The sequence below is a fragment of the Oxyura jamaicensis genome, chromosome 6, assembly GCF_011077185.1.
Source record: "Oxyura jamaicensis isolate SHBP4307 breed ruddy duck chromosome 6, BPBGC_Ojam_1.0, whole genome shotgun sequence".
Lineage (NCBI taxonomy): Eukaryota > Metazoa > Chordata > Aves > Anseriformes > Anatidae > Oxyura > Oxyura jamaicensis.
The window spans coordinates 5504080-5522940 of NC_048898.1; the positions used below are offsets into that span (position 1 = coordinate 5504080).

Sequence of the window (18861 nt, forward strand, 5' to 3'; positions counted from 1 at the left end):
GGATCATTTAGTTACGTGGGGAAATTTCATTCTTTACTCTCCTTATGACTTCCAGGAGTCCAGCACATTGCCAGCACCTGAGAATTCTCACCTTAAGAGACTTGAGGCAGATTCAAGTATTCTTCAGATAAGTGGAAAAGTCCATTCCACCAGAAGTGAATTTCTCTGTCAATCTGAAAAGAAGGCAAAATAAAATAGCAGCAGAGATCTGTAAGACCTGTCACAGGCTGGCAAACTTCAGGTAGTTGTATTGCTTCATGTGACTGGCTCCCACAACAAGGGCAGGAAGAGTTATTCCTACTCTGTTTTTCTGGCCCATAAGCCCTTTGTCTTCTCTGCAGTACATAGTCATTCTTGGAGCAGGGACCACTGCTGTATGAAGTATAAAAAGAACATTCTACAGTATATTTAAAAAATAAAATTGCAGTCCCATTTATTTGCATTTTGATTTGCATTTCATAAGGGCTTCAAATCAGCATTAACATCTTTGTGGAGGATATATTCCAAAACTTGTAGAAAAACTAGTCTGAGAGAGGCACCATAGTTATTTTTGCGAATAAAACTCATTTCAAATGAGGAACATGCTATAGAGGAAAACCCTGCAGGGCATTTAATTCTTCTGTGGGTTAGTCTGTCGATCTTTCCAGTCCAGCCAAGAAGGAAGGGAAAACTGAGAGTCTTAATTGCCAGGGTTTAAGTCAATAGAAAAGAGTTGTGTTTTCTTGAACAACGTATGTGCAGGTTAAGGGAAAAGACTGCGTACTGCAGAGGAGTCATTTGCTCATCTTCAGTGCTATGACAGAGAGGAGACTGCGAGTCATCAGCCTTCTGCTCGTTGCCCTGTCTGGTTTTGCTAAAGTTTGGGGTATGCAGTAAACCCATTTGCTTCAGGCCGTCACCTTATATTATGTAATGAATTTGCTGATTTCTAGATTTTCAAATTTAAGATTAATGTTGAAAAACCATGTCATGGCACATGTTTTTTTCATAGATGTAGGTCATATATACACAAAAGAAGCACGTTTTTGAGATATCAGGAGTCTTTTAAGTATCTTGGCATTGAGCTTCACATGTCAGTTACAATTTTGCTTTGCTATTCTGATTTCCATTGACCAGTACATAGCATGCTCACATCTAGAAGCAAGACGCTTCCTCTAGTGCGGTGACTTATGACATGTTAAACATGTATTGTGTGTGCAGGTGTTCAGAAACCTTAGGTTCACTTTGATGTCCTCTACACAATCCGAGTCATACCTGCGTGCAGTTTATGTAATGCATCTTCAACCTCTTTAGTGCTCTTTGTAGCTCGTTTTTGACATGAGCTCATCTTCTTCCAAGAATGAGGAGAGAAACACAAAGTGGACTTTGCAGTCTCCTTTTCTAAGTGTTCACATGAAGCGTTCAGTCAAAGGTACCGGTATGTTATGCGTCTGAATAGGAGACAGAACAAAAAGGTATTGTCAGGAGGTTCGCCAGTATCCTCAGTGTTAAGTTCAAAGAAGGCAAAGACGGTTAGGAAGGGCATTAAATCTAAAAAAGAGAACAGCAGCGGTGTATTTTTGCCTTCAGAAACATGGCTAATCAAAAGTAATGTGTTAGAAGAAAAAGTAAAGACTCAGAAACTGCATAAAGAACGCAGGGAAGTAGAATATCGTTAGTGTACTGGGTCTAATTTCAGGGTACCTGACCACTGTGTGTAGTCTTGAAACAAAGATACTGATTTTCTTAGAGGAACTGAAATAGTTACTGAAAATGTACAAGCTCTGCATGTTATTTGCATTTTTAGGTCAGCCAGACTTCCAGTGTTGCAGTGCCTCAGACCACTGCTTAGCCCTAACGTTTGTGGATCTGAGAGGTAAAACTCTCAGTAGGGGAATCTCCCACAGCTACTGCGAAAGAGCGCGTGGGAAGGAGGTCAGAAGGTTGGTCGCCACCCAGCTCCAGGGCCTGCTGGCCTCCCCTGGCAAAGCATTCCCTCTTTCCAGTGGTGGTGTTACTTCTGTATGCAGGATCAATCGAAAGATGGATTTACAAAGGAAAATAAAACAGCTAATATATCCATTTCAGGTTCCTCAGGAGAGGAAGTATTTTGCTAGTCTACCATTCTTGAATAAATTCTGGTGTGGACCCTCTTGTGCCTCTGACAAAGTTAGCAACACGCTTGCCTGGTCAGTGTTTCTAACTCGGTGGTGGAGGCCCCGCTGACTTCCTCTTCACTTTTACTTTGTTCCATATGACATGTATTACAAAGATCATCCTGACCATTCCTTTTGGATCTGAGGCTGTATCCTTTTCAAAAGCAAGCAAAGATAGTCATTTTCTCTAATAGCCAAAGCATTGATGCTCTCTCCATAATGGAGCACAGCAAATCTTCAAGTGTCAGGAAGTGAATTTTGAATTTGAAATAGACATCCTGTGATCAGTGAGTTAGCAGGAATAATCTCATTCAGATGAATGGAGAGAAATTGCTCATGTCACTCGAGGGCCTGGCAGCAATGCATGATTCTCTGAGTGTTGCTTGTATCTTCATATTCTATGGCTAGAGCTCTTCATAATAAATTGTGAAACATCAAGGAACTTGTTGGAGATCAAGGAAAGAAATTACTTGATCTCAGCTGCAGTACTGATAAAACATTTTACATTTTGTATGTCGAGAATCGCTCTGATTATTTTAGCTGTCTGAATTTCTCTCAGCACAAATGAATGTTCCCGCAGCTCCTGGATTTCCAAGGCCGCCTTCTGCATGAGGAGGCACCAAGCTGCAGTGCAGCTTTATTTCTCTACCACAGCCTCAAAGGCAGAAATAGCAAATCTTCTCTGAAGTTCTGAGAAATAGTTATGCAAAGAGTCCAGTGACGAATGATGATTTAAGCCATGCTTTCAGGGATATGGAATGGATTTTGTACCTAGTTTTCCCTTGCTACAAGGATGGTGCTGCTAAATAAGCCTTAATTTCACAGGTTTTGTCTTACTGAAATAGTGAGTGAGAATCCAGGAGAAGTGAGATAAAAATTAAAGCATGCCTTACTCGAAATTACCTAACTAACAAAGGCCTACCTGTGGAAAATCAGTAATGCTGTTTGTTTCTCTTGCTATACAGGTATCTCTTATGCATTATCTTTGTGTTTTTTTTTTTTAGTCTGTGTTTATGCTCAATATGTCCGTATTAAATTTTACAAATACACAAAACAAGGAAAAAAATTGACTCATTCAATCGTTGCTTAATTCCTTCTGCATACCTGTAAACATTGAAGTCTTTATAGGCTATTTTTAGCTTGTAGTAAGATGGTATTTATGAAAGTGTGATCCTATTAATAGCTTACAAGTCTGGCCACATGCAGGATCTGACATACTGTGTTCCCATGAAATAACTTTTAGCACTATGTTGCACTGAAAAGTTTTTTTCTGAAGACAACACAGGGATTTATAGGGAATCAGTCAAATTAGCATCAAGCTACTTAACATTGTACTCTAAAATATCTTTAGGAAAATAAACAGAAATGTTGCAAGTAAACATAACATATGGTTCTTTTTTTAATCTCTACTTTAGGACGACGTAGACAGTCTAAACCCAGTTCTCAGGGATAACCCGCAGTTACATGAGGAAGTAAAAGCCTGGGTAAAGGAACAAAAGGTTCAGGAGATTTTTATGCAAGGTAATTATTTGGGAAATTGTGTTATTTTTATTCTGTGTTAGCTAGTTTAAGGCCATTAGCTGTGTGGGGCTCTTCCCATAGTGTTTGTGGTATAATGGAGAATATATTTCTAACCTGGTGCTTTGGGAACTATTTGTTTAAAAGAAAAAACAAGACTATGTAAGAAGCTGTGCATGACTTCTTCAGACTGTACTTAACTTGTTTGATGTCTTAGTTATTACAGGACAGCTGAATATCATTAGTCTTAATGTACGTTTTGTAACATTGGTTGTGACGTGTATGAAGGGAAACCACACCCTCTTTAGTGTGTGTAAAACTTATTTGCGCTGTTAGTGTTACTATTCTGTGTGATAACTTCTCAGATACTTACCTATTTGTTCCTGGTTCTTCACAGTTGAATACTTTCAGATTGACCCGGCCCCAATTGAAAATCGTCTTTCAAATCAGTTACAATTTTTAACTCAATTCTAATGCTGCAAGGTTGCATCAAACATGTAATTTTTACAGCATAGGTACAAGTTATGTGAAAACTAGTGTGAATTAGAATACATTATTTTGGTTCAGTCTTGCTAACGTTTTAAATATTATATATGTTTGCAGTGTATTCATTAACTTTTCTGCAGAACTGACAGCCAGCTAGCTCTACAGAGGCTTTTCTAGCGATGGGAAACAGAGGCTAACCTTTGTGGGTCTGGGCTAAAATCCCTGGCTCAACAGTAAAGCAACTGTGGGACAAAAATGCTTAAGCAGCCACTCTATAAATTAAGATTGGGAAGGGAGAAGTAAATAATCTGGTATTTTAAGGATGGGACTGAGGTTTGCTTGCTGTCAGGTTTCTTTGATAAACTAAGATTAGAAGGCCAAAGGAATATGGTAAGTATAATACTGAAGTTACAGTACCAAAAAAACCCCACACCAACAACCAAACAAAAACCCCACAACTTCATCTTCCCTGTTGTGGAGTTTTTAATTTGCCTAGGTATGTTTTTTTCTTATGGGCCACAGTAAAAAGATGCTGAAGAAGCAATGCATGGAACTGTGTAGATAGAGAGTTGGTACGTCAGTATTAGTCATTTTAGATTTTATCTTAATATCATCAGTTACAATGTGAATGAATAGTCTGATGAGAATTGCAGCCAAAACTGGACTGGGAGGTGATGTAAAATCAAGTTAGGGTTGTATGGAAACTAAGATGAAGCTTGTTCATTGTTTTTTATTAGAGTAACAATAAAAAGACAATTATAACGAGCCCTCTCCACGCTGGTACAGAATCAGTACCACAGCAAAGCCCCAGCCACGTCAAAATAGTCATCTGAATGAAACTGCCAACACGTCATACACAAAACTCACTTGCATCCCGTTGTTCCTGGAACTGTATTTTTGTCATATATGTGTGTGTGTGTGTGTATATATATATATATATAAATGTATGGAACAGATGCTTCGAGTGCTCCAAAGTAGGAGTTTTTTAGATGAAGAGATGAAACAAACAGTGTCCTGACAGACCATCTCTCCTCGTCTGCAGAGAAGCTGCCCTTCAGATCCCCTTGCTTACTTCTCATGGCATGGGGTGGCCTGAGGAAAGACGTGCTCCCATGGGCAGCAATGTGCCCCCATGGGCAGTGACGTGCCAGTCGCCCCAAGGGTACTGATCAGCCGGCAGGGACTGCTCTCACCTTCTCCTGGCATGTAGTCTGCTCCCAGATGAGGAAGACATGCATTTTGCACAAACCTTTCAGTGACTAACAGATATCTCTCTCGTAGTGCTAGCTGCTGTCATCTAGCCATGTAATCCTTCCTTTTTCCTCCCCTCCATTCTCTTTTTCATCACCCTCTCTATCACCGTTTTCCTGTTCCCTGCAGCTTGGGCAACATTTTCAGTTCTGCCCTCATCAAACCCCTCTGCTAAGGTTGCTGCCATACTCGGTTACTTCAACCTCTACAGCATTTTTAGTATCCAACCTCTTCCTCATTGGCTCTGATGCTGACCGAAGTCATCATCTCATATCATAGTGTTTTCTGCAGTCACATTTTCTAATGTGATTGTTCCACTTTGAACTCATTTCTGGGAGAGGAGGGTTGGAGAAGAACATTAAAATCTGGTTCCGAGTGTCTGGAAAGAAGCCAGACACACACCAGTTTGAGGAGGGGTTAATTTAGTCAAAACCAGTCCATTTACTTACAAGAGTTGAGACTAAGGAAAAAAACTGGTCCAGGTGACCTTTTTCTTGGAGAGCAGTATGCAGCACACTTCAGAGTAGAGATAGGAGGTTTGGCCGGAAAGTAGTTTGTCCCTTGTTTAAAACAAACAACTCCCAAACTTGGCTAAGTTGAAAGCTTTGGGGAAAAATTAAACCAGTTCAAGGAACTTGCTCAGTAAAGTGTCTTTGATTTTTAACGTTTAAAATCTTAGATTTTTTTTTTCCATATTAGGTTTATTATCACTACAGTCTCTGAGGCTGAACATACAGCAATCCTCTTGAAACACTGTGTGTGCCTCGGCCCTGAAGATACTTCCTGATAGTACTGCACAAGCTGTTTCAACAATGTGTAGCTGAGCATGATTCAGCCAGGGGCTGGAGACAAAGCCAGGCTTTTCCTGTAATGGCTGCTTGTGGCTGGGCTGGGCTGGGCTGTCCTGTGTCGCATGACCGCAGTTTAATCTTTCCCCTTCCTGACACCCCAGCAGCACGTAAGAAAAGAAAAACACCCAGTTTTTAAAGGCAGATAACATCTGTTTTAAAAATAGGTAGGATAAAAACTGGGATGAAGGACAGACGCAGATTAGAACAAGGATGAAGAGGGAAGAAATTGGCACGAGGTCAGTGCAGATGAATACAAGAGAAGCTGGCAGCTGATGGAGAAGGGAGGGATGGAGCTTGTAAACTGAGAAGACTGGGAAAGGACTTGGAAGCCAGTGGCCTGGAATCGTAAATGCTAAAATGAGACAAGAAGCTGGGGAGGGAGGAGAGGCTGGATCTGGTTAAGCAAGAGATCGAGACTGAAAATTGTCGTGCAATTAGCAGTAGGGTGGCATGAGGAGGAGCTGGGATCGGAAAGTAGGAATGGGAGCGTTGCATGAAAAGGCACGGGCAGAAGTTAACGGAGATTTGTCTGAGTGAGGCAGAGCATTGGGACAGCTGTGAAAGGCTTGAGACACGGAGAATGCGGTTGGGTCAGACAGAAGTGTGGGAGCTGAGCTGGAGGCATTTTGCACGGGCATTCAGAATAAAGATTGGAGAGAAGCCATCAGGAAATGTGTCCCCACGGGAACCCCGTCTGGTCCGAGACCAGGAATGTGAGACATAAGCTTTTAGATTCTTGATCTTTTTCTGCCCATACGTGTCTGTGAGAGGCAGAGACTGCACTGGTGCTGTGTTGAGCATTGTCTGTGCAGCTGGCAACGAGCTCTGGGGGCGAGCTGAGTGCAGCAGCTCAGATGGCTTAGTGGGGCTTGAGTTTGCAGCAATGCAGTGAATGATGTGGATGTGGGTGGAAGAAGGTTGCCATTGCATGGAGTTTCTGTTCCGCTCGGCTATTTGAAAACCTAGATAAAGTCATGCTAAGGTTCCTAAATTCAGCCTCGAGAACATGTAGGAAATGTCCAAATTAATACTGTTTTGCACTTCTGTTGGCCTCAAAAACAATCTATGATCACATGCTTTGTTGTGCAGAGTGCATAACAGACCCAGAAGTGTGCATATGGGTATTTTAGTGGAGAAAGCTGTCACCTGCGAGGTCCCTGGCCTGTTCCAGATGTTGAAGCTCGCTGGGCAGGGGCCGGCAACACCGCTGGTCAGGAAAGACAGGGGAATCCTGTCCTGCCTGTGCTGCTGAGCAGCCAGCAGCCTTTTAAGCTAGGCTTTTCCTAGGTTGACACTGACTGGTTTTATTTCAGTTCCTGTGTGCCTGACCTAGGGTTTGGTTGCGGAAGTAGCGAAAACCACAGCAAACTGAACTTGGTGACTGTGATGCTTGGTCACATGAAGTGCTACATAAACCATGTGCTGTATAAACAAACACCAAGCGCGATTAACCTTACAGTCCTGGTGGTCGAGTGAGACACTGAATGTGAATAAAACTGGAACTTCATTTTCTGGGTCTTGAAAGTAACTCTAAAATAAGTACTGTGTCATACCATCACATCCCCTCCCCATGGGCTCTTGGAGATGAATTAAACTGATCTTTGTGTGTGGTTTTTCTTAGCTCCTGTTTTAAGGCACAGCAACTCCAGAAGTCTTACTAGTGTGTGTATTTCTGAATGTTTTGTGGGGCCATAGCAGGGCTTGGATCGCTCAGCTGCCTTTTGACTGCTGTAATAGAGAGAAACTCTGTGGTCACTTATGGGAAAGACTTGGCAGATGCAGAGCCTAAACACCAAGATCTAAATTGTTTTGCCAGCAAATCATCTGGGCATGTGACTAGCCTATTAAATAGCTTCTGTATAACCTGCTGCTGCCACTTTCTGCCTTTCAGATTACTTTTGTATGGTTGCTGTTTGTAGGCAGGAATTTTCCCATCATTTGTCATTATGGTTGCAAAAAGATTTAGTTAGATAAGAAAATTGTATGTTGAAAATGTTGGCATAATTGACCTTAAAGCATACTGAAAATGTACCATTTGCATTTCAAAATGTCTTCCTCAATAAAAGTAAAATGTACAGGCAGTGCTGTGCCAGAATAGCTTGTAGCTTGCTGTCCGTGCCATTCACATCATATGATTGCTATGAAGCTTAAAAACCGAGGAAAACCTATTAATACGTTTTTTTTTCCTGAATTCCTCAATGGCTTTTTTTTAATTTCTTTCCCTTCTAAAGGTCCGTACTCCTTAAATGGTTATAGGGTGAGAGTGTACAGACAGGATTCTGCCACCCAGTGGTTCACTGGGATCATTACTCATCATGATCTCTTCACCCGCACTATGGTTGTTATGAATGACCAGGTGAGTTTGACTCTGTGATGCTTGGAAAACAAGCTTTAAATAAGCTATGCACTGGGAGCTTTTCCAGTTTTTGGTGGTACTCTGGAAAGCACTGAACTTATCACTTCCATCCGGGCATGTCTGTTATTTCCTCTGATGAAGATTCAGCTTGACTTTGCACTGGACTGGCAGTTAATGCCATCCTGAAGCTGAATGCTTGTGCAATTATATGATTAATTCCAGCCCTACAGTTTGGCTTTTCTTTCGTTGTTGCTATTAGACTAGCTAAGTCTTTGAAGTAGTGATCTAGTTTTAAGAACTGGTCTTCCCTGTCAGCTGTGTTGAGAATTTCTCTCAGTGCTGAAATCCTTTAGTGCTGCAGTAACAATTAATTCTTCCAAGCAATTGAAATATCCACTTTCCACCATTTATTGAATTAAGTATTTACTGCCACCCTAATTTGCATTTACTATGGTGGGTTTTAGTTGTATTTCTGAAGTTGGCGTTACAAAAAGAATTAATGCTGGTATTTTTAGTGGCAGTAATGAATTCTGTTTCAGGAGGCCAGAGTAATGACTCAACATTAATACAGTAAATGACCCATCTGCCTTGAAATGACTGACTAAATCATGTGTGACAATAAAAATATAAGACTAGTCTAATGCCGAAGTCCATTCTTTCCCTTCATTTGCTCTAATTATTGTCCCCAAATGTTAATCCTTTCACTTTGCAGCATATTGGTTAAAGATCTGTTTAGCATTTTCTTCTTTCTGAAAGATCATCCCTTACTAGTAACACTCTTCCGTTCTTAGAGTTCTCTCTAGTTGTTTTGGTTCCTTTCTTTCAGCAGTTACTTCTTTTGGAAGTAGTACTGTAGTGTGCTTCTGCAGTAAATTTTCCAAAACAATTGTTTATTTTAATTGCTACTTCAGGATTACCCCCTATGAAGAGCTCAGTATCTTTTAATTTCAAATTTTCAGGTCAATGTGAGGGAAGGCGCAGTGAAGCAGTGGAATTAAAAAATAAAAAAGGGAAAATATAAAATTATCATTACCGTGAAACGTAAAGATAACTTCTGCTTTGGTTTTTCTCTATTCCCAGCCTTTTGAGAAGGCATTTCAGTTTTGCATGTCAGGATTAAGTAGTGTTTTCTCTAATTAATCTTGAGCACACAAATAGACTGGTGAATACTGGTACTGAAAATACAGATTGGAGATGTCTGAGCATGTGCTGATTGTTATTATTTTTTTCCCTTTTTTCAATAACCAGGTATTAGAACCTCAGAATGTTGATCCTTCTATGGTTCAGATGACCTTTCTAGATGATGTTGTTCACTCTTTGTTGAAAGGTGAAAATATTGGCATCACTTCACGCCGGCGGTCTCGTTCCAACCAGAACAGCAACACAGTTCACGTAGATACATTTATCTTTTTACCTAAATACTTTCGTATATTGTGAATATTAAAAATACCTGTTTAAAGTTGCTGCTTAAAGTTGTATTTAAGTCTATTAATCACAAAACTATTTTTAGGGTCATTATACACGTGCACAAGCAAATAGTCCCAGACCAGCAATGAATTCCCAAACTGCAGCACCAAAACAGAATTCTCACCAGCACCAGCAGCAGAGGAACACTCGGCCGAATAAGAGGAAAGGCTCAGATAGCAGCATGCCTGATGAAGAGAAGATGAAGGAAGAAAGATATGATTACATAGGTCGAGGAGGTAAGAACGGTTGCTTGAAAGGGAGGGAGAGCTGCTTAAAAGAATGCTAGCCTGAAAATGTGACAGACACGATTTTGTCTTTTACAGAAAACCCCAAAAACAAAAATAAACATTTCCTTAGTAAAAGAAGAAAACCTGAAGAGGATGAAAAGAAATTAAATATGAAGAGACTGCGGACAGACAATATCTCAGATTACTCTGAGAGCAGTGACTCAGAAATTTCAAATAAAAGATTAACAGATTCGTCCTCAGAGCAAAATTCTGAAAATGAGTTAAAAAGCAAGAACACTTCAAAGATAAATGGAGAAGAAGGAAAATCCCAAGCTGTTGAGGGAGCAGAGCAGACACTAACAGATAGGCGGTCTCCGTGGGATGAAATACAGGAGGATAAAACACATGAAGAGACAGAAAGACTGAAGTCATCCATCTTGGATCAGCAGGAAAAGCCTTCACTCCGTGCGGCAGAGCAGCCAACACCTTATGAGCAGAATTCCAAGGATCCACATGTTCAAGAGTGCAATGCAGAAAAACATCATACTGCGGAATTAAAAAATGAGCAGTTTGTACCCAGATCTCCTACTCCGAAACGTGTTGTTGATATAACTAACGAAAACAAGTCTGAAAAGGAGAGCCAGGATAATGCTGCAAGTACCTTTGGTTTGCAAACGGTTCAGAAAATAGAATCACACAACAGTGATTTAAAACAGCAGTTTGCAACTGCAAATTTCCTTGAAGCACGAAAACAGGATGCTGATCAAAGTTGGGTTAGCTGTGTTGTTAATAAAATGGATTTGATACAACCTGGGGTTGTGAAAGCATTACCAGTAAATGAACATACAAATCCTGAAAAGGAAAAAGTGCAGTATGGCTCGTTTATGTCTTCGTTAAATGTAGCTTCTCTAGCAGAAGAGAGTAAACTGCGTAAACAAAGTCCAGTCCCTGATTCTGTGAAGTCCAAATCTAGTGCTTCAGTTGATCATCCTAAAACAAAGTCACCTGATGTTAAGCCTAAATTCACCCAATCTTCTGATACTGTGAAGTCTAAGGTTAGTTCCCAAAACAGCCATACTACTGGATTAACAAGGTCAGCCAATAAAACTGATCATGATTTGCCTAGGTCTAGTTTTCATCCAGTTCCAGCTAGAGTTAGTGCTCTAGAAGCTACTAAAAGTCCTCTTATCATTGACAAGAATGAACATTTCACAGTGTACAGGGACCCCACTCTGATTGGACAAGAAACAGGAACTAATCACATTTCACCTTATTTGCATCAGCATAATTATCCTCTGCATTCCTCATCCCACCGAACCTGTTTAAATCCAAACGCTCATCATCCTGCATTAACTGGTTCATCCCATCTGCTAGCTGGGTCTTCAACTCAGACTCCTTTGTCCGCTATTAACACTCACCCCCTTAGTACCGCACCTCACCATTCTGTTCATCACCCTCATCTACTTCCTGCAGTGTTACCCGGAGTGCCTGCTGCCTCCTTGCTGGGTGGCCACCCGCGACTAGAGACTGCTCATGCTAGCAGCCTAAGCCATTTGGCATTAGCACACCAGCAGCAGCAACAGATGTTACAACACCAGTCTCCACATCTTCTCGGACAAGCTCATCCTTCTGCTTCCTATAATCAGCTAGGGCTTTATCCAATTATTTGGCAGTATCCAAACGGAACACATGCTTACTCAGGACTCGGTCTGCCCTCCTCGAAATGGGTCCACCCGGAAACTCCTGTTAACGCGGAGGCTTCCTTGAGAAGGGTAAGTTGTGCTGATTTTTCATGTACGTGTCTAGCTGAGGCTGGGCTCTTCTAGTAGCAATTTTCTAGGTACAGGCTCAGCAGTTTGGATCACGCCAAGTGCGTCACCAAGCATGTGGTGAGGGAGGTGGTTTGGAGTAGATGTAGAACGAGAAGTGGCGATCCAGTGGTACCCATTGTTTCCCAATGCCACGAGTAGGGAGTTCTCTGGACGTTGATTTCCAACGTATTTTACAGTAAGATGAAATATTTGTTTTTAGTTCGTGACCAAGTGAGGTCAGCCAGCGTATTTGGGACTTGAGGTCCTCAGGGTGAATGTTTGCTGTCTTAAATTATGGAAATCATTCGGTGAGGCAAGTACTAGAAGAGGTACAGCAGTTGTCTGCTTAGTGAAATTGTGTGTGTGCTTGCAGGATGATGGGGAAGGCTGGGACTGAAGGAGTCCTGAAGAAGTGGGAAATTCGGAGGAGAAATACTCTAGCATATATAAATCTTATGTGCATTATATACCCATTTCTCTTGTCCTTACACACCTGTCTGTGTACCCTCTCTTGGAATATCCTTTTCTCCCTCTCTGTTCCTGTTTACACACATCTTTGCCTTCTCATCTGCTTTCTACTCCTCTGTACTCAAGTCAGGGAGATTCCTCTGTCTCTGCACTGAGTACAACTGTTGAAGCCCCAGGAGAAATCAGTTGTTTTTCAGCATAGTGCCCAGTGCCGTGGTGTTGGTTGGCAGGCAGACACGGCAGTTACAGAAGAACTTTTCTCAGCTCCTGCAGGCTTGGATACAGCTTGCTCATTGCAGGCACCTTGTAGGAACAGCTGAAGATGAAGCATGTGTAGAACAGACAGAAACTTTGGAGGGCTTTGCTGCCAACTTTAATGAAACCTCCATGGAGCATGTGCATACTGATTTTAGAGGCTTAAACTTGGCCTAATTTGGGCAGATTTTCACAGGGACCACAAAAGGCATGTCGCTGACAGGGGTCCTTCTGCCAAATTGTAAGCCTTTGCGTCAAAGCTGGGAGTTTCTGAATGGTTATAAAGATTTTTTTTTTCTTCTTCATCATGGGGAAAACTATTCTTCCCCAGCCTCGTTCTTGAGAAAAGCCAAACCATTGTGGATGAGACTTTCCCAAACACTCAGTTTGAGTTGGCCTTGTAATATGAAGTCAGTTTGATCTAAAATGTGATAAAGTCAAATGCAACAGGGAAGAAAAGCCTTAATAGAGAACTACAGTTGGGTTTATTTCTTCATGTTGGTACTCGCTCCACCCCCTACTGAGGTCCATTTTGAAGAACATAGGACAGACTCAGTTTTCACTTTGGTTGCCTGAAGTATGCAGCCATGCATACCGAGGCACGTAGCTTTTTAATTATGTTGATCTGTGGCAATTGCCTTGTGGTGACTTGTCTTCTGGCTCTGGCACTGGAGGCCTTTTTTAAATACGTCTTAGAACCCCAGAATGGGCGTTTCCAGAAAGAGTTTGCATGGCTGCCGTGATCGTAGACTGGAATCCGTGTTTCAGCTGTAACAAAAGCAGCAGCCACCCTCAGCTCAGGGCCTGAGCTGCTGGAGGAAGCATGCCCCCGAGCCCACCTTTCCCCAGCGGCTGTGGGGGACTGGGGCAGCTCCTGGTTTTGGGCTGGGCTGTGGATGGCTGCAGGTGGAGTCATGGGGCTGTTTGGGCAACATTTGGTGCCCAAGCAGATGTTCCCCAGCTCCTCTAGGGAGAAGGCAATGGGTCTTTTTTGCATAATACTTTAATGCAGCTTACAGGCTATTCGTGGGAACTCGCCACAGCGTGGGAACTCCTGGCCCAGCAAATGTGTGCACTAAAACTGTTAGCGCAAAACCCAAGCGGTTGCTTTAAATATTCAAAAGTCTAGAAATGAGAACTTCAAAGTTATAGCACCTGCACATCTATTTTGTACTGTGTGCATGTGTCATGAGAGCTTTTTGCTGCTCTTCTACTGCAGCATTTCTCATCCAGGAGTCACCAAGGCTGAGGAGAAGGAGTGGGATGTACTGGTGAGGAGCAGAGGAGGGAAGAAGTGCTGGGCAATACCAGGAATTAGGGGTGGAGTGGCATTGAGAGGCTGTGGGGTGTAAATGGGAGTTCTGCTTTTTCTTGTCCCCATCCTTTTTTCCATGCCTCTTCCTATCACTTGACCAGCACTCCCCAACAGAACACCCTCCCTTTCAGCCCAGACCATGAGCCAGCAGTTATGTCTCCTAAGCAAGCCTCAGACAGGACAGGGAAAGTGGAAAGAGCCTAAGAAATGCTCATGGTCTGTTCTGCAGAGCTACTCTACAAGTTTCAGAGAAAAGTGCCCAAGTAGAAGCTTATTGGCATTGCCAGGCCTTTAAGTATTTAGGTATACAGTACAAAATGGTGCATTCTGTGCTTTTGCCATACTGCAAAGTTTGGCAGGTATGTACATGTATATTCATAGTGTGCTGCTGATGAAATTACCCTATATAAAAATACCTGGCAACATAAAGCAGATTAATTAGGATTATCATTCTTAATAATTTGGGGTGGGGGTAGGAGAGGAACCAACTGGAAAAGAGATGTTTGTTTCCCTTATATTGAGACTTGATAACTAGTGGAAATTAAATTGTTTTCCAGAAATACTAAACCATATCTTTCCTTTAAAATAAGTACTTATTGCAAATCATTAAACAGCTAGTGGTCTTTTTTATTAGTAACTGAGTAAAGTGCTGTCAGACTGTCATTGGTTTGGTAGTTCTGATGAAGTACCTTGAGATCGCATTCTAGAAATGGACAATTCATACTGAATACTTAAATAGTAATCTGTTTAGGAATTCTTCTGAAATATGTAAATTATTTTGTATGCTATAAGTCTAGAGGGAAGTATAATCAGATGTTCAAGGTGATCAGCAAATGATTTAAAATAATAAATTATGTTTACTGTATTTGATTTGATGCTAAAATAAATTACTTCACTCTGCTCACTGGTAGGAAAGGGTACAGTATCTCTTGAGGCACTGTGCTGAAGGTCCCGTGATTCTGTTGAAATCTGATGTTTTCTGTGTTGGTGTTAACAGAATACTCCCAGCCCGTGGTTACACCAGCCCACCCCTGTGACCTCAGCTGACAGCCTTGGATTACTGAGTCACATTCCTGTGCGACCGTCCAGTGCAGATCCCCTTCGGCCTCTCAAACTGGCAGCGCATTCTAGCCCACCATTGTCCAAAAGTATAGTAGAGCATCACAAAGAGTAAGTGCACTGTTATTTTAACCCAGGCTCACAGAATGGGGGTGGCAGGGACCTCTGGAGGCCATCTGGGCCAACCCCTGCTTGAGCAGGGCCACCCAGAGCAGGGTCCAGGGCCATGTCCAGGCAGCTTTTTACCATGTCCAAGGAGACTCCACGACCACTCTGAGCAGCCTGTGCCAGCACTCGGTCACCCCCACAGCACAGAAGTGCTTGTGGTGTTCAGACAGAACCTCTTGTGTGCCCATCGCCTCGTGTCCTGGTACTGGGCACCACTGAAATGAGCCTGGCTCTGTCCTCGTTGCACCCTTCCTTCAGGTGTTTGATAAGGTCCCCCCGAGCCTCCTCTTACCCAGGCTGAACAGTCCCAACTCTGTGCACGGTGTAAACAGAGTGCAGTCCAAGAGGGTGTATTTCAGCCCCTGATGTTGTCTTCTAGCTTCATTTTAGTTTATTTGCAAACATGGGTGCCTGTGATAGGGAAAAGCTTGTCAGTGTGCTGCAAAACAGACTCTGCCCTGTTGACTTTGAATGGTACTTGAATTCCTGAGTCATCTGAAGACTTTTGAAAATTGTGCCTAATATGAAGAAAAGTTTATTTTGTGTTAATAGATAACTGTTCAGAGCATGGGAAGAAAGGTCTTCTGTTTAGCTTGTTATGGAACGTTCAGACTAAACTGTGTAACCTTTTTCAAACAGAGAGCTGGAGAGGAAAGCATTTATTGAACCTTTACGTTCCGTTACAACTGCACCAATAAAGACAGAGCTGGAGCAAAGCAGAACACAGACAGCAAAGGAGAGCCATATGCAGAGACATTTTGCAGATCCAATGTTGAACCAGCTGCCAAGGCCACCACAGGAGACGGGGGAGCGACTGAGCAAATACAAAGAAGAACATAGACGGATACTCCAAGAAAGTATTGAAGTTGCTCCTTTTACAGCTAAAATAAAGGCCCTGGAGGGAGAGAGAGAGAACTATTCTAGGGTAACATCCTTATCTTCAAGTCCCAAAAGCCATTCAGTAAAATATGAGAAAGATGCAGAACGCTCTGTGTCAGAACTGTATAAAATGAAGCATTCAGTCCCACAGAGCTTGCCACAGAGTAACTATTTCACCACCTTGTCTAACAGTGTAGTAAATGAACCACCAAGATCATACCCGTCCAAGGAAGCCTCAAGTGTGTATGTGGAGAAGCAGACTAATTGTCCTTCAACAGCAGCTAGTTCCCAGTCTCTTCCTTCTTACATTTCTTCTCTTTCAAAACCTCCCCCTTTAATTAAGCACCAACCTGAGAGCGAAGGCTCTGCAAGCAAGATATCTGAGCAGCTTTCACAGTCAGTGCAGTCTCACTCAGTCAATTCTTTCAGAAATGACAGCAGAAGCCCTACTCAGCTGTCAGTCTCATCTTCAAATACACTCCGGAGTATGCCTGCCTTGCACAGAGCCCCCGTGTTTCACCCCCCTGTGCACCAGAACCTAGAGAAGAAGGAAAGCAGTTACAGCAGCCTTTCGCCTCCCACCCTGACTCCTGTTCAACCCGTTAATGCTGGTGGTGGTAAAATACAGGAATTGCAGAAACCACCAACTTTAGTCCCTGAACCTAAGGAAGCTCAGACTGTTTACAAGGGCACTTCTGAACAGAATTTATCCGAAATGTGGAAGTCTAACAACGCCCCGAATAATGAAAAAGTGGACTGGCATGTTGAAAGAATGAGCGGAAAGTCGCAGTCCGCCACAGCATCTGTTATTGTCCGTCCTCCTTCTAGCACAAAATACGATAGCTTAGCTGTAATGCAGTCAGCTTCCAAAGATCGAGCCAGTGAGAGATCTTCAGCTGTGACAAATCAAGCAGATTGCCTGAAAACAGCGGAAGCCAGAGAGACTGGAAGAATCATTCTGCCAAATATGAACTCAGACAGTACTCGCACACAGTATGAAAAGAAATTTCCAGCTGTCCCGCAAGGCAGCGTTCCTCGTTCTGTCACCCCTACCACAACTATGATCTGCAGTACTAAAACGGATGTAACCGCATCAGCGGCTACGACTACCAGTGTGTCAAGCTGGGGCAGCTCCGAAGTGACTTACTCCTTATCGAACACGGTCTTGGCCTGCGCGCCGCTGGATTGTGCTGCCTCGAGAGCGGCGAGTCAGGCAGAGACACAGGCCCAGGAATGCAAGGTCAGCGCCCCAACGCCGGCTACGCCCGCCCCTGGCAAGACCGGCAGCGCTGCTCAGCCCGGCTCGGGATTCTCCACCTCCACCGACTTCGTCCATTTGAAAAAGCACAAGGCGGCGTTGGCTGCGGCTCAGTTTAAAAGTAGTAACACCAGTGAGACAGAGGCCAACTCTGTGAAAAATCAGACATTTTCAACCTCTCTCCCCCTAGACAGTGCTATCGTCTGCAATACAATAAACAAAGCAAACTCTGTAGGCAGTGGGCAAACTTCCCAGACAAGTCAGCCAAACTACCACACTAAACTGAAAAAGGCTTGGCTAACAAGACATTCAGAGGAAGATAAAAACACTAACAAAAAGGAGAATTCAGGGAACAGTGTTTCAGAAATTATTAAGCCATGTACTGTCAATTTAATAGCTTCTACATCAAATGATTTGCAAAATAACATAGATAGTAAAATCTTGGCAGATAAGTTTGTGAAGGAAGATAAGCACCCTAGGAGAAAAGCAAAACGAACTTACGAGTCTGGCTCTGAAAGTGGAGACTCTGATGAAAGTGAGAGCAAGTCAGAGCAAAGGACTAAACGGCAGCCCAAGCCAACTTACAAAAAGAAACAAAATGATTTGCAGAAAAAAAAGGGTGATGCGGAGGAAGAAGTAAAACCGAATGGTGTTCTTAGCCGGAGTGCCAAAGAAAAAAGCAAGCTGAAATTACAGAGCAGCAGTAACAGCAGTGAGTATATTAATCTGATTTGGAAAAGGCAAACTAATGTGAACTCCAGCAGCGTTAATCCTGGAGGGTATGTGCACGATATGTGCAAGAGCTGGGAAAAGATTTAAAGAGCATACTTGTGAAAAAGCCTGGATCCAGATTTATCGGTCTTGAGGTCCTCTGAAATATCTTGGTTTCAGAAATTTCTTGGTTTAAGAAATGGAGCGTTCTGTGTATATGTGTACAAACTGGTTCTTGGCCTAAAAATAGGCAGCAAACAAACTGGTTTATGCTCTCTGTCATAATTCACCAGACTAGTGCATAGAGTTACGTTACTTGTACTGATTTTTTTTTAAGGTCTAGTGCATTTATTTTTAGAGTGCTACTGGGGGAGAGGTTCTCTATTGTTGAACTTGAATTCATCCTTTGATCAGGAAGCCAAAGGCAGTTCCTTGAGAGCCTGATGCCGCTCTGCTACAATTTGGTTAATTTAATGAAAGGTTTGAGGGAGAGTCATTTCACACTCTCGACTAGGATGTGTACTATATGGTGTTAACATGCCTCTTGTTTAAGGAAATTTAGGGAAATAGGAATTTCAATTTATATGTAATGCTGTTGTGTGTACCACATTGTAACTAGATTTATCTAAAAAAGAGAAACTGGTCT

The 18861-nt window shown here is 42.5% G+C and overlaps 1 protein-coding gene across 5 annotated transcripts in view; it reads left to right on the forward strand.

Annotated features, from left to right (window-relative positions):
• The window catches only part of JMJD1C (jumonji domain containing 1C), a 159270-nt gene that overhangs the window by 116756 nt on the left and 23653 nt on the right, over positions 1-18861 (forward strand). For 3 of the 5 annotated variants that reach the window (XM_035329919.1, XM_035329920.1, XM_035329921.1), the window contains 7 exons: positions 3551-3656; positions 8473-8597; positions 9846-9989; positions 10108-10300; positions 10388-12063; positions 15138-15310; positions 16007-18216. In XM_035329919.1, coding sequence (XP_035185810.1) covers positions 3551-3656; positions 8473-8597; positions 9846-9989; positions 10108-10300; positions 10388-12063; positions 15138-15310; positions 16007-18216 — 4627 coding nt within the window. The remainder of the gene's footprint in view (positions 1-3550; positions 3657-8472; positions 8598-9845; positions 9990-10107; positions 10301-10387; positions 12064-15137; positions 15311-16006; positions 18217-18861) is intronic. The other 2 variants (XM_035329922.1, XM_035329924.1) reach the window with 2 other exon arrangements.